At 36.1% G+C, this 15,448-nt stretch overlaps 2 protein-coding genes across 2 annotated transcripts in view; both read right to left on the bottom strand.

The window, feature by feature from the left end:
- Nucleotides 1-3,462, bottom strand: part of LOC128856060 (calcium-binding mitochondrial carrier protein Aralar1) — a 43,101-nt gene extending 39,639 nt beyond the window's left edge. Inside the window, exon 1 of the mRNA XM_054091432.1 lies at nt 2,439-3,462. Coding sequence (XP_053947407.1) covers nt 2,439-2,492 — 54 coding nt within the window. The 5' untranslated portion in view covers nt 2,493-3,462. The remainder of the gene's footprint in view (nt 1-2,438) is intronic.
- A 3,374-nt stretch (nt 3,463-6,836) lies between these two features.
- Nucleotides 6,837-10,488, bottom strand: LOC128856059 (STAM-binding protein-like). The gene is made up of 6 exons (XM_054091431.1): nt 10,190-10,488; nt 9,212-9,742; nt 8,791-9,106; nt 7,291-7,403; nt 7,112-7,214; nt 6,837-7,040 (listed from the first exon to the last, which is right to left on the bottom strand). Exons 1-6 carry the CDS (start codon nt 10,303-10,305, stop codon nt 6,978-6,980), a joined length of 1,242 nt encoding a protein of 413 aa, XP_053947406.1. The 5' UTR covers nt 10,306-10,488; the 3' UTR covers nt 6,837-6,977.
- Nucleotides 10,489-15,448: the final 4,960 nt, after the last annotated feature.

Below are 15,448 nucleotides of genomic sequence, written 5' to 3'. Positions count from 1 at the left end.
TAGAAAAAACAAACAATAGGAAAATAATTTTTTTAGTGGGAAATGCCGCCCTGACAACGAGCACAAACTTTAAATTGCTTGATCGTTACTGTACGAGATATCGATCACTACAGCCATCTACCGAGAAAATAATGGATTTATTTTTTCTAAACCTAGTATAGATAATTAAGTACCATTCATAAAATAACGTAAAATTGAATAACATAAATTATTATTAATCATGACCGATGCGCATCCTTGTAAAATTACGAGTATACGAGTAAATAAGTATGCAAATAAAAAACAAGACTAATAGTTGAAATGAGTTCTTCAGAACGACACTTCTTTACTATTCATTGAATTAATGACAACCACTTCGCCCCTAAACACACACCCTGCAGAGTGGGCGCTCTACAGATATATTTAGCAGCGAAATGGCTCACGGGGAAACCTACACAAATACAAATTTAATCTAGTCAGTAAGCAACATAAAAATAAAATATATTTATTCGAAGGCAGTACTATGGGGGAGACTTTGGGTGCTAAAGCCCCAGTATAATTAACAATTTAATAATTTTTCAACGTATTTGTTTGAGGATGCTACTGTTGCGGAAGTGTGACAGCATAACGCCTACATCAAATGATTTGAGTTCTGCTTTTTTGTTCGGTTGCCACATCTCTGATTAACATTCCCACTAATTTAACGCCATTGCTTGACATTTGCAAAAAAAGTTACGCCGTCTTAAGTTAAATCTACCTCTGCATTAATCCAGCACTTTCCGGGAATTTTTGACCAAGAAGGAAACGAATAGCTGGATGGTATTGAATTCATGGCTCCCTGCGATTTTTGTTTGTTTGATCGGGTCAAAAAACTACTACGGGGAACTCATTTTAAGAGGCGAAAGAAAGTAATGGAAAAATCAGAGACGGCTTTGATGGCTATACCGAAAATTGAGTGAGAGAAATGTTTTAAAAAATCCTCTTGCGCATACATATATGTGTGCAGAAATGGTGCCTGTTAGCCTTCATCATCCTTCACAAACATACATACATGCATAGAAATACATTAACAATACAACTCAATCTGCAGATTCTTTGCTTTGACAGTTTCAATGTCAATGTTGAAAGTCTCGGCATTCCATTTTTGTGTTTCTTTCTTCTTCAGAGACTGGCGGTTGCATTCAATGTATAAAAAGCGGATAACTACTTAGAGTCTTGGTTGGAGAGGTGGGATGAGGTTAGAGCTGTGAAACCATCAGCCGCCACTGAAAAAAAATTTACATTCCTAACGAACAAAAATATATATTTTACGCTGATTATTTTATACACGTCGTGTTATAAAGGGTGAACAATTTAGAGGTGTCGGATTTTTAATTGAAATAAAACAACAAATTGATTGATCAATCTTTTGTGTATACCTAATAATACATGCCGCCACAAATAAAAGTCAGAAGGTGTGATATCTCGCGATATTGGTGACCAATCTACTTGCCCAAGACGAGAGATAAATTGCACACCGAAACAACCACGCAGTAAATCCAAGTAGTGCCGTCTTGTTGGAACCAAATGCCTTCCGGCATCAAAAAGTTGTTTTTGATGGCGCGACTGCGTTCGCTATTCACTGTTACATTGGCGCCAGCCTCGTCTTTGAAGAAATATGGGTCGACGATTCTTCCAGCCCATAGGTCGGGTCAAACGGTTATTTTCAATGGATGTAATGGCTGTTCGTGAATGGCTTCGGGTTGCTCTTCAGCCCAAAAACGGCAATTTTGCTTGTTGACGTAGCGATTAAGCCAAAAAAGGCCTTCATCGCTGAATACGATAAGTTGACCTGAGCGCGCGATGAACACTTTTCACAGAGCGTCGACTTTCGTAATACAATTCAACGATTTGTAAAGGTTGTTGAGGCGTAAGTCTTTTCATGAGGAAATGTCAATGAATACTGAAAAAAATATGTTTTTAGTTTGACAGTAGTCCCGCCTGATCTGTAAAAAAAAAATTCCTCCAATCTGATCATCCATTATAAAAATATTTCATTAATAAAAATGTAGGTATATAATTTATTTAATGCGTCCTACTTCCGGATCTCCGAAAAACAGGAACCGAGGATTCCCCCCTTTAACCTGATGTGACTGGAGCTGCTCGTATGCGTGCACCGGGTGCGTTTATCCTGAAGCCCAATTTTTGGGAACTCATTGAACAATTTCGAATGCTCGCAACTAAAGAGAACGTCATTATCGCATTATGGAAGTTATATTTAGAATACATAATGCTGTTGGGATTCTCGATCAACTTTTTGCCCCTGAATTAAATTTTTCGGTTTAAATAAAAATCTGATAAAATTATAGTTTCCTCCCCTTACTGAACATAAATATGTATGTCTGTATATGTACATATGTATATACGCATTAATGTGTGAATGAGTGTATAAAAATGCATGTTGGCTTAATGCAACTTACATCTTGGCATTGAGCTGGCTGCAGTATCCAATTGTGTGGAGAAAAAATACTCATTATAACCAAAAAGGCAAGCGCCGCGTGGATTGGCAGGCAACAGATAGTTTATTCAATTGAAACACTTAGTTTAACAGCTGCTCAATTAGAAATCGCACACTTCCCACTTCGACTCGGGTCACTTCCAGCCACCCTTCCACAAGGGCCGCAATTACCGCTGTGCCTTGCTTCGCTACTCGGTCTCACACCAACATTTGCGTGTGATGACGAACGATTTGAAACCCGTTTCTCGCTACTCCCACTTTTGCTTCGCCACACCTGATGGTTCTAGTGCTGGTTATTTTATTCGCGCTATGAAGTCGTTACTGTTTTGATTTAGCAGCAGTAGTTCCTGCAACTGTAGGTGACTGGTAAGCTGCTATTATCACTTAACGACCTTTGCCTTTGGACAGACGTTTCTATGAAAACTTTTGCATGCAGTGCTTCTACTGATGATGACAATAATGACAACGACAACAACAACACCAAATATTAACACAACAAACACAAAAAGCCAGCTAGAAAACTCTCTGCGTGTGTGAGGGCATGGGCGAGCGGGCGAAAGAACGAGCAAATCAATTTCCAAGTGTGCGTTTATATGTGTGTGCTAGCGCTGCTGAAAGGAAAGAAGCAGCACTTCCTGCCTCCACACTTCACCGATCTAATGAACCACACAGAATTAAACCGTTTCACTTAGCTGCTTCACTGCTCTTCAGCGCGCCCTGCTTTCCACTGTATTTTTTCACGTGTTTGACCTTTGCGATTAACACACGAAAATTCACTTAATTTTGTATGTCGATATCCGAAAACAAACAAAAAAAAAACAAAGAACAGGAGGGATGGGCGAAATCGATTTTTCATAAGATTTCAATTAGTTCTCTCTTTTGAATATTGAATTACTCTTTATTTCTCGATTAACAACTTTTATTATTTTTAATATTTTTTTCAGGACGCTAAGATACTTTTTAATACAACTCCGATTGCGCTCCACAGCATTTGACCAACTACGAAGAACTAAACCAGCCAACTTTCTCTGACTAAACTCAGCTGAACCATGCGGAATCGAACTGAATGGTTGTTGGAGAATTTTTGCAGCAATGGAAATCTCATGGAAATGTAAATGTGGAGAAAACTGTAATTCTACATTTATTTACGTACACTCCGCGAAATTCAATTAAAGGCACCCTGTTTTACTTAGAAAACTTTGGAATATAAAACTCTAAAATACATACTTTTTTACATTCTGTAGCGATATTTATTAGGAGAATTTAGCGATATTTATTTCATCGAGCAGATGAAAAGGTCCTCATTTAAATAGAATACAAGGAATACAAAAAGGGAATAATAGTTTTTCCGAACCAAAGAAACCAAAAAAAAAAGGCAAAATAAAGAAAAGGATAGAAAGAGAACGCATATATATAAAGGGTTTTCCAATAACAGGTGTTATTTTGAACAGCCAGCTTTTTCGGTAGATGTCACTTTTGAAGCTGTAATTTTTTGATATTTGACAAGAAGAAAACTACGCCATTAATAAAATTGGAACGATACACGCTTAACAACGGATTGAAATTATTAAACTTCACTATAAAAATGGTGAAAATTTGGCAGAGACGGTTCGTAAAACTCAAACATTTTCGGGTCATCGTGAAACACCTTGGCGGGCCGCAATACAGAAATTGGTGAAAAAATCGAGTTGTTGGGGTATGTTAGGATGTGAAGAATAAAACGCGTGCACGTCACTCAAGAACAGCTGTTTTAACCGAAATTGTTGAAGAAAACCCAGGTTTGTTCATTCCTCGTCGTTATTTCGAATTAGGCATTCCACAAACGTCATTCCACCGTATTTTGCATAAAGATTTGGGTCTTAAGGCATATAAAGTCCAGATACCACAAGAACTCAAGCCGGCCGATCATCAACAACGTTGTGTATTTGCTGATTGGGTCGTTGAAATGCATGAAAATGATCCGGAATTCCATCGGAAAATCAACTTGAGTGATGAGGCACATTTCCACCTCGATGGCTTCGTCAACGAGCAAAATTGTCGGATCTGGGGCTCAAAAAATCCAATAGTTATTGTTGAAAAACCTCTCTATCCTCAACGTGTGACTGCTTAGTGCGGTTTATGGCCCGGCGGAATCATTGGACCTTATTTTTTCGAAAATGAAGCTGGAGCAACAGTTACGGTGAATGGATTGCGCTATCGAGGGATGATTGACGATTTTTTATAGCCGGAATTGGATGGTATTGATCTGGACAACGTTTGTTCTCAACAAGATGGCGCTACGTGGCACACAAGGAACGAAACCATTGATCTTTTACGGGAATAACACCTTTATATGAATATATATTCCCGTAGTTCCTAGGTGGAGAAAAGGACATGAAGAACCGTAGCACAAAACTATTAGTGAGTCCCAAGGCGAATCTATAAAAGATGGCATCTGCAACTGATTTATTTTTTCTTTCGCCGTGGCGGATGTCAGCATAAATGGAATGACGAAAAGCCGTTCCATTCGCACCAACGTCGTATGCTGCTAGCTCCAACTTCATGTCGACTGTGCAAATCAATTAGAATCGATGCCGTTGCATTTTTTACCAGACGACCCCTAATAATAGCGGATGTTTCTCATGGAGATAACTTTCCGCTGTTCTCGTCTGAGCGGTTTCTGTGATGCTTTTCCTTCACTTTCCAAATTAACTTTTTTTTTATTTATGACAAATGAAAATATTTAAAAACTAAATAAAATCAAAACTTTAAAATTACGCGCAATTGCAATGGATTTTAAATTTAACTCTCAAACGAAAAATGTTAAAATTTCGAAGAGAGATCTAACGGCACTTGCACTTTTCTGAGCAAAACATGAAAAAGTAATGAAAACGCAAAACTTCGAGCGTCCAAATAATTATTAATGGCATAAATGGCAGTGCCCTTATTTTAATTTCGCTGAGTGTATACGCTGAGGTTTATATGTATGCACATGCCTATGTTCCATTGTAGTTTTTATGATTACTGTTAATCGCACAATTTGTGTGTATAATAATGTTTCAGCTTTCGATTATAGTTTTCTTTAAACAAGTAAGCCGTGGTAATTTGTAAATATTTTCTAGAAAATAATAATTTTGCATCTGTAGTGGGCCCAATGGCCGACACCTCGATCTAAAAGATCCTTTGTGTCCTTTTGATAAATAAGTCAAATAACTAATTTGATCTTTAATCCAGAAATTATAGCTTCTTTATCAGGAAAACATAAAAACAGCGGTCAATTAAATTAAATAAAATTCCATTTCGCCGCTAACATTCCTTTTATTGGCTAACATTAAACGAAACCTGTTACTGTTAAAGTGTCCTTGCGGGAGCGCGAAAGGTCCTCTGTTACTCACCCAATGACACACTGCTTCATTTCCAATAAAAGAGCGAGTATTGGAAGTATGGGACACTTCGCTCAACTCTAGGTGGGAGATCTCTACACAACAGCTGGATTTTATTTATAAATTCCAGTGCCTACAAAGTTCCAAAGAGATGCGCTGCGTTTATGTATGGAATTTTTATTCAATTTCGAAATCAATGTTACAAGTTTAATAATTTATTTGATACACACTAAATTATTGTAAGTAATAGTAGCTAGAATAATTATGATGGTTTCTTGAAAGAATTGTTGTTAACAGCGTCTTTTTTCTTGCACTGGTTGGACTTTGATAATCCAGTAATAAATACTTTCAATAATGAATTTTTATGTTATTTTCTTTATCAAATTTTTTATTTCTTATTGCTTACACTAAACTAAGTTTGATATTTAATTAAGCCATTGATAACATCACATTTAAGCGCCAAAAATGCACAGGTACAACCGAAAAGCATAAATAAACGGATGCAAAAAACGACAACTCAAAATGCAATAGAGCAGCAGGCGTTAAATGGTATGAAAGCAACTAGCCATATTTCTTGTTTATTCAAATTTTAGCCTTTTCTTCGAAACAAAATACAGTAAGTTTTTTCTTTTAATTTCGCCTTAAAGCAGCGCCATTTAAATTCAATGTCATGGTACAAATCTCCACACTTCTGTTTCATGTACAACTCCACTTGTTCAGCACAAAAATTTCTAAAAATATTTATTTTACTCTTATGTAGCTTGCAGTGCTAAGTATTTATTAGTTTAATGTTACGGTGCTGTCATAGCGTGCTCGCATATTTGCCACAAAAAATAATTACATTGACTTAGGTGTAATAAAGTAACTTTTCTTCTCTTCTTCTTTGCTTCTTTGCTTTTGCAATAGCGCATGCACTTAATGTACATTTTAGGCAAATAGATTTTCTTTAAATCTGGGGCATTGCAAAAGGAACTTTTTTCATTTTCTAAAAACGTTACTTGAATTCAGAATATGCTTTTTATTAAAGTTAGTTTTATCTTTTAATTTAATAATAATTAAATTCGCTTGGCGACCTTTCTCTTTTTTGTCTTTATATATATCAATGGTATAAGGCCTCTTCAAACATAAAACTCCACATACTATCTTCTCAGGTCCACCACTTCTATCTTCCTTTGAGCATCGAGCTGATGGTGTTGCGATTCCTGCGAATGGTGAATACATTATATATGTATGTGTTTTATTTTTTGTTGATTTAATGAAGTGAGTTGCTTACCATGTACAGTCGGGGCTCGTTCGGATGTGGATGAAAGCCAGTCTGCCGGCATTGCGCGATATAGTCAAGTCCATAGTTCGGTGTTAAGATAAAGAAGCCAGTACTGTAAGTGATGATTTATAATAATGTAGGTATACACATACACCCATATCTGTGTTGTAAGTATGTGGTTTTCTTACGTTTTATACTTGGGCGCGCACACAATGGCTATTGCTTCGGGCATCATCATTTGGTACGAACAGTGCGTATGCAAGTCCACTGATGACAGGAATGCTGTTTGGCTAGGGTGCGTCTGCAAGTAAAAAATTAAATGCGAAAGTTAATGCCAATGCCTCTAAAATGTTTACTGCTTCAAATAATATCAGTTTAGGTAAAAAAGTTATAAAAATAATAGAGAAATTAGCATTCATAAACTCTGTTCGCCACGCTTTCACCGGACAACGAAGGTATCTTTAAGAATCTTTTGTAGAGCTATTCATTTAGATCGAACGATATCTGGTATATTCTTAGTAATTACGATCTTATTTACCAAAATAAGGCATTACACTTTCCTCTTCCTTCCTGAACTCATTCTCATTTCACCTTTCCCTATATTTTTTATTATTACACAGATTTAATGTAATTTAGATTTAAGTTGATTATTCTTAAAATTTTATCTTATGAAAATGTACATCTTTTTGAACTATTAAATAATAAATAATGGTTTAATTAAATGAAACTGAATTAAATTAATAAACGCAATTCCATACGGGGCATTACTAGTGAAACACGATATCAATTAAAGGCTGCTAACAACTAACAGACAGACTCAGTGGCTTAATATTTTGTATACCCGCGTACACGTCACAATGATGGGGGTGCGCACGATAACTCGAGCATAAATCAATCTATTTCAACAACCTTTTCCCTAAGTTAGTTATTGAAAATGAGCGAGATCAGTCAATAACGACGCCCACCTCCCATATAAAGATAACTTTCGAAAAATAAAAAAAAGAAATAACTGTAAGAAATGAAGATGATTATTCAAATGTGGTAGAAATGATAAGGCCAAGAAAAAAAACACGATGAAAAATGGGCGGTGCCAACTCCCACTTTTAGGTGGAAGCGTTTATCTCGATAATGACTTAACAAAACTTGTCCAAACTTGGTGCTAATATTTCTCACCACCTGATTTAGATCCGACATATATAAAGGGCAGCCACTGCAATTCGGTTATGGAAAATTGTATGAAAATTATTGTCCTTCCTCTTTATAATGAAATAAACATCCGATCATTTATATTAAAAATAGCATTTTTCTTTGAATATCAAAATAACACCTCTCATTGGACAACCCTATATTACCGACATCGGAAAAAAGGTTAAGAAGTTACCATGCTCCCTTTTTATATGTTAAGTATAACTTTCCATCAGTTCTTCTGATGATATACGCTAATACTCTCACTGTCTATGCGCTTTGTGGGTTCCATATTAAATTTATTAAAATTTAAATTTTATTACGTGCACGGGAATTTGGAGTTCGCTCCGGTCTGTATTTAGAGCTTCCTGAATTGTTATATTTAAAATAGGTCGGGAAATGGAGTGGTGGTTATGCATATTAGATGTTATGATGAACTATATTTACGATACAAAACAGATGCTTTATAATAACGTAATACATATTTCGCTGGAATTGCTTACATGAATCCAACCGAGTGTAATGAGATTCTGTTGATCTTGTACATCAAAAATCTCCTCCTCATTAATGGTATTACAGCTATCAGGTGTACCTTGTTGCTTTGGTATTATGATGTGTGTTATGAATAAACGATTCTGTGCTAAGTGGCCTGCCAGGATACCGCAGGTTTCGATGTTTTTCATAGTATTGCTTTGGGCCAGCCGCAAGAAAACCTCCATTGTGTTCTCCGGTATGACTACAGTGCGTAGCGAGCCAGCCAGTAGGGAATCGGAGCGCTCGTACTGTGGTTTTTGGGTGCGATCGAAGCTGGGTGGTTTGCTATCGAAAAGAAAAATAAATATGAACAATTTTGAACACGCCAACTAATGAAAAAATAAAAATTCGAAGCTATCAATTTGTCGTTAAAAAGGTAAATAAACAAACCTAATTGATTTTGCTCCATCTTTGTCAGCGTCGCTGGGCAAGAGAAGTCCTGAACTCGAACGATTGGTACCTGTCGGGAAATCGTTAGGATAAATGACCTTATCCAAAAGTCCTAAATCAGGTGCACTGGGTTGCATGGTTGGATCCATCTGAACATGAAGATTAGTTGGTATATAGGAACCTGTACCACTACCACTTCCACCATCCGCTACAGCCGAGCGTTTTTGGCGCTCGCGTTCCAATTCGCGCGCTTTCTCCGCCTCCTTGTTTGCCAGAAACTGCTCATACTCCTTCTGGTAGCGATCAAGCAGTTTGGCGCGCAATTTCTCAGTAGTCGGCATGATTTCATCTTTAATACGCTTATGGATTTCTTTTACTTCAGACTTGATTTTCGGATATTCCGGATGCGAACGCACTTTCTCAATGAAAAGCGTCATATACTTCATGTAAAGAATAAAGGCATTTTCGTGATTACCTTCGGCAAGATAAACATTTGCCATGCGGAGCATCTCTGTACCGGAGCGATAGTATCTGTGGAAAAAAGTATAATTAATGAAATAACTCAAGAACGGTGATAAGATATGATTATTTAAATTTATAAGCCCATTTCCAGCTACAAATTTGCTGCCTTTTATACCAATAACTCAATGAAATTTACAACGGCCCTTCCATCACCGCCCTTGTTTGCATACTTTGTTTCTGCTCATTTGATTGTATTTTGTATTATTTTCGTAAGGGAAGGACAAATAGTAACAAAACAATGCTACAAGTGCGCAGTCAAAAGGACCTCCAGATTTCTTAAGACACTCAAGGGCGTCCCCACATGCTCAGAGCAGACACAATGCGATTACGTATTGCTATTTAGCTTGTCTATTATGCTGCTCGCTGGTAAGTGTTTTCGCTTTCCTCGCAATATTGAATATGTTTAGGCCTCCACCCTTATATTTTCGGTACAGTGCAGAGGTCACACTGACTCACCGTGTGACTGGCATGTTGGCGTCCACTTCAATCATATTTCCGTAATTAGATAGGAAGCGTATTCTCTCATGAGGTTCCACAATTGACATTCCCATGTTGTTCACCGCTTTAGCCATTGTCGTTGCCTTCTACTGTTACCACTGCTGCAACATTAGCTGGTACAATAAATTATGTTGTTTTTCGCCTTCTGTGATTTTCCACGGACTTTCGCAACTCAACACTCAATTATTCTGCTACCAGAGAACATTGATTCCATAAAAACAACACATTAACTTTCTCTGCTTCGACTACTGTCAAAACCGAAACACAGCTGATCAGGCAGTGTTGCAAAGACTAGTGTTGTAAGCGTTTACTTTTATTTTCCCTGGAAACAATTTATATAGTTAATAAAGTACGTTCACATATGCATTAATTACCACTAAATCCAAAAAATTAATCTACCCGTTCACATATAGCAGATTACCTGCAAAATTGACAACCAGCTGTCAATACTGTTGTGAACGGTTTAATTTGAAATGAGAATTAATAATGAAATATTCCACCAATATTTCGATGTTTTTGGTTAGTTTAATTATTATTAGCGATATGAAGGAAAGACAAGGAGAAGGAAAGACATGGAGAAGGAATAGCTAATTCAATTGCGCAATTGGCTGCTATTAATAAACACTTGGAGGAAATCTATAAACGACTTTTACTGAGGTTTCAAAAAATTATGCAGTAATACGCATTCGAAATTCGATATTAAAATATATAATAAGTTATAAGAGGGCATCCGTTTAGAGGCAATCCGAATGCATTATCAATAATACCTAACAAAGATTTTATTAGATGTGTGTCTACAAACCCGTTTTCTTTGCCCGGCATCCATTTGATTTAGTTTTTACTTTTACGTGTTTCTTTACATTCGCAAAAATAATCTATTACACGGAAAACACAGGATTGTGTGTCAAAAAGCATGGTTATTATCTGGGATTATTTTATAATCTTAGATTTTGGGAGAGAAATTTTATATGGGAAATCTCGCTTTTTAATTACGGATTGGGAGTTAAGCACGAAAAAGGAGATAATCTACTTATATGTGAACGTATTATAAGGCACCATTTGCAATTGTTGCAAATTCAAACTCAGTATTGCTTGCTTTTCTGGAACGGAAAAATCATGGAATGCCAGCGATTTCTTGAGGAATTTGTGTGATGAAGTCTTTTATTAAAAAAAAAACGGACTTCATGTTTTTTCAAAGCCCCTCACAATTATAAAAATAGCTGTGATCATGTAGAAAGTTATGTAAATTAAAACAATTTGCTTTTCAAAAAAGTTCCTAACCTACGCCCTTATTTGTCTTTTAAACATGGAAAAGAACCGGCACATCGCATTTCAGCTTTAATTTCAACTTATAAGGAAGAGCAGGCCAGATTCCATTTTTTGGACTTAAGACGATTGAACGCCTCTTTAGTTAGTATTATTTACTCGTACCTATGCGTATCAAAAGGAAGAGTACCTACGAGTTGCTGGGCTTAACGGAAGGTTAAGTTAAACATTTTTTTGGAATTTTTACAGTAGTTTCACCTCTTAAAGATACAAATACATATTCACACTATTGATTGCATGCATTCCACCGCAAAATTTATGACTGTTATTAGTTATCTACTCAGTCAAAAGCTTAGTAAATGATAAGAAATGTCGAATTCCAACATTAAGGAGAATGCGGTTTAAATTAGAAACAATCACCAATGCCGTTGGCCACACCAGCTGGGCTCTATGAAGATATATTTTGAGTATTTTCTAATAGACGTCGCCTCTCGGCAGACAATGGCACACCTCCGAGAGCATTTCTGCCATGAAGAAGCTCCCCCTCAAAAACAAAACAATTTGCCGTTCGAAGTCGGCATAAAACTATAGGTCCCTCCATTTGTGCAACTACGTCTAGAGGCACACCACAAATAGAAGGAGGAGTTCACCCAAAAACCTAACAGAAATGTACGCGTCAATTATTAATTTTTTAATTTTTTTTTAAGGAAACTGAAAATTAAGGGTAAATTTAAATATATTCAGCCGCCTTGATAAGAGATAAAATATAAATAGTACGAGTTCACTTTTCTGCGGTGGGGAAAGTGTTAAATCATTTTCGTATAGTGCTTAAAAGTGCGCAAAATTTATTTTTTTACCAATAAATTCATTCAATACCAACAATGTTTATGGTTTTATAGGCACAATCGCTCAATTCATAAAATACCCCACTCCGAGCACATGGGCGGATTTTAAGTTTTAATATAATTCGTATCGCTCTTTAATCAGTGCGATAATCTTAAAATAATGGCGAGGGAATTTTAATATAAATAACTTTGAATGTTTTTAATCCATTTAGTTACTTGATACTAGAAGAATAGGTGCTGTTTCAGTTACAAATAGGATTTGAAACCGTGGAGTTTAACTGAAGCACAAAATAGTTACAATTTTCCGAATTTGTGTTTAAAAAATCTTCCACAAAAGCAAACTAAAACTAAGACCCCAACATTGCTAAATACTTTTTTCTAATACTTGTTTCTTAAGTGTACAAAAGTAACAATTGAATGAGTAAATATTGTGGTATTTTTTAATTCGTGCAATAATTTGAAATATGTGTTTTTTAATTTAAAAGTTAAACGTCATTGCTAAAAAAAAAGTATTAAAGTGCAAACGAGAGGTGGAATCTTGGTCTTCGTGATACAGAAAATAACAAATTAAAGGGTAAATAGATACAGATCGTATATGTACATTTATAAAGTCTCGAAGAAATAAAAAATACCTTTTATGCACATGAACATACATACATACATATGTATATAGCATTTCCTACATAGCATATCCTCCTAAAGTCCAAAGGTGTACAAATTGCAGAATGCTTCTTAGCTGGATAAAGTTAAAGTTAGCTAAGAGTAGTTTAGATTTAAATTTTCCAGCGGCCACCTTCTTACCTACATCAACTTCTTATCGAAACCCCAAGCGACTAAAAATGCTCCAGTAATTTAGTTAACAGAAAAAACAAGTATTTGAAATTGGCACACTTCAAGCTAATCGCAATAGTCGGTCTTGCAAGTTTTATTGAAAATTTACAATCGCCCACCTGCTGACCACTTAAGTGATGTATTCAAAACTATTAGAATGGGACGAATTCCTGAGGTTTCTGTTTTATGGTGGTACTGATTCCAGCTAAATCCATTCAGAAATGACTAGCTATAATCAATTTTGATCATACCTTTCCAAACTATCTGAGAAATCTCGACCTCCATCGTGATCTTGGTATGCTGCCCGTCACTGACGTGGCGAGAAAGTGTGTCATGGCTCTCGTCTAAGCACTGAAACATTGGCTTGCTCCAGCCAAGTACTCAGCGTCGGCAGCTCAAGCGTAAAACAGTTTTAGAGTAGATGGGCGTCCAGTAGCAGCTGCACCTTATATATTTATACGTTCCTAATGAATTTATAAATATTGAGGCATTTTAGTTTTCCTTCTTTTAATATATATATTAAATAAAAATTGCTCGTTAGTATCTTTAATTAGTTGTACTAGGTTGCAATACCTATAAGTTATTGTGTTTATAATTTAAGATGCGTTAATAAAAAAAAAATACGTTTAGGATAAAGGGACATCTTTAGACCTCAAATTAAAAAAATTGTGACCTAGTGATTAACAGTTAATTATTCAAATTCAAAGTAAGTGAACTGCATTATATGTCTGCTGTAAATATTTTGCCCCAATCTTCCAGGTATGACAAAGATCGAATCAGATGGAAAATAATAATAAAGCCATAAGTTATGCACAAACCAAAACCCCACAACTATTGAAATCGGAGATGGAATATAAAAACCTTAAAATTATTATATTTTGGTTGCTTTTCATCTCCTTCTCATATTTATGGGGTTGTTTGGGTTTAGTCTCTTACCACGGAGAGAGAGAGACCTTACGCTGCGCAGAGCTTGCTTCAAAATTAAACAGAAGTAAAGTTGTGGTTTTGCATACTTATGGCCTCTGGTGACGATACAGCATGCTTGACTGAGCTTTGTATGTGTTAGTGCAGTCGGGTGGCGTCGTGTCACACATACTTGTTGTCGGTAAAAATCAAAAATTTTAGATATTAGCGTCAAGCACCCGACACGCACACATATAAAGTTCTTGTCAAACAATGCTTGACCGTCACCAGAGGCCATTACATGTGAAAGAAAGCTACGGATGCACCAAGAGAAGTGGTAGAAAGCCAACACTTGTGGTAGGGCTCGGGATGTTCGCGAAATCAAACGTTTAGCTATAAATGAATTAAACAGCCCCGCTGAAATTAAACCATCCTTTAATTTGGAAGATACTACGTTACGTGTCCAACAAATTTTGCAAGCGGTTTCTAGTCTAGAATATGTAAAACGAGTACCTAAATCTAACCACACGACACAAACGGGCCAGATTGACATACACAGAAAAGTACCAATTGTGGGAAGATTAATGGGAAAGAGTAGTTTTTTCCGATGAAAAAAAAATCTATCTGGACGGATCAAATGATTCCCAAACGTATTGGCATGATAAACGGAAGAAAAAGGAAGGGGGAATGGCTTGGTTTGGGCAAATAGTAAACCGCCTATATGTTTCATATCCGCAAAAATGAATAATGCCAAGTATATAGAACTTCTAGACGAAGTATGTACGTTTTATAAAATAATAATAATAATAATTCATTATAAAATGAAGAACAAAAATACGTATAGAAAAAATATAATTTTTCTTTTTATTGAAATCTACTAACGCATTCATTTTAAAAGTATTGCTTCAGTATTTTAACATTCGAACTAGAAAAGTAGCAGTCATTTTTTTCTTTTTCTAATAAACCTCAAATAGAACCCAAATATAGAACATAATCCTCATTTTCAATCTGAATATCATTATAGAAAAACTTTGATAACAAATTGAGAAATCAAACTTCAAAGAAACAAAACGCTTCAAACTGTGTTTGTTGGGTGAGACCAAACCCAATAAAAACAACGACAATATTAACCCCAGAAAAACACAAATGGATAACATAAACAAAAGCAACGCAAACAATTGAAAAAGAAGAGGAAACTGCGCAACATTTTCCGAAACGAAGAAGTCTACGATCAGCTGTTCAGCATAGTAGAGTCGGCCAAACAAAGAGACTTCATACCCACATTACCCCGCTCACACTCACCAATACACAATCAGCAAAATTTGAGCTAAGCTGAGCTTAGTGGGGCTGCCATTGGTAAAAGCATTGCAAG

The sequence above is a fragment of the Anastrepha ludens genome, chromosome 2 (genome assembly GCF_028408465.1).
Source record: "Anastrepha ludens isolate Willacy chromosome 2, idAnaLude1.1, whole genome shotgun sequence".
Taxonomy (NCBI): Eukaryota; Metazoa; Arthropoda; class Insecta; order Diptera; family Tephritidae; genus Anastrepha; species Anastrepha ludens.
This window is presented reverse-complemented; position numbering and strand designations above follow the sequence as displayed.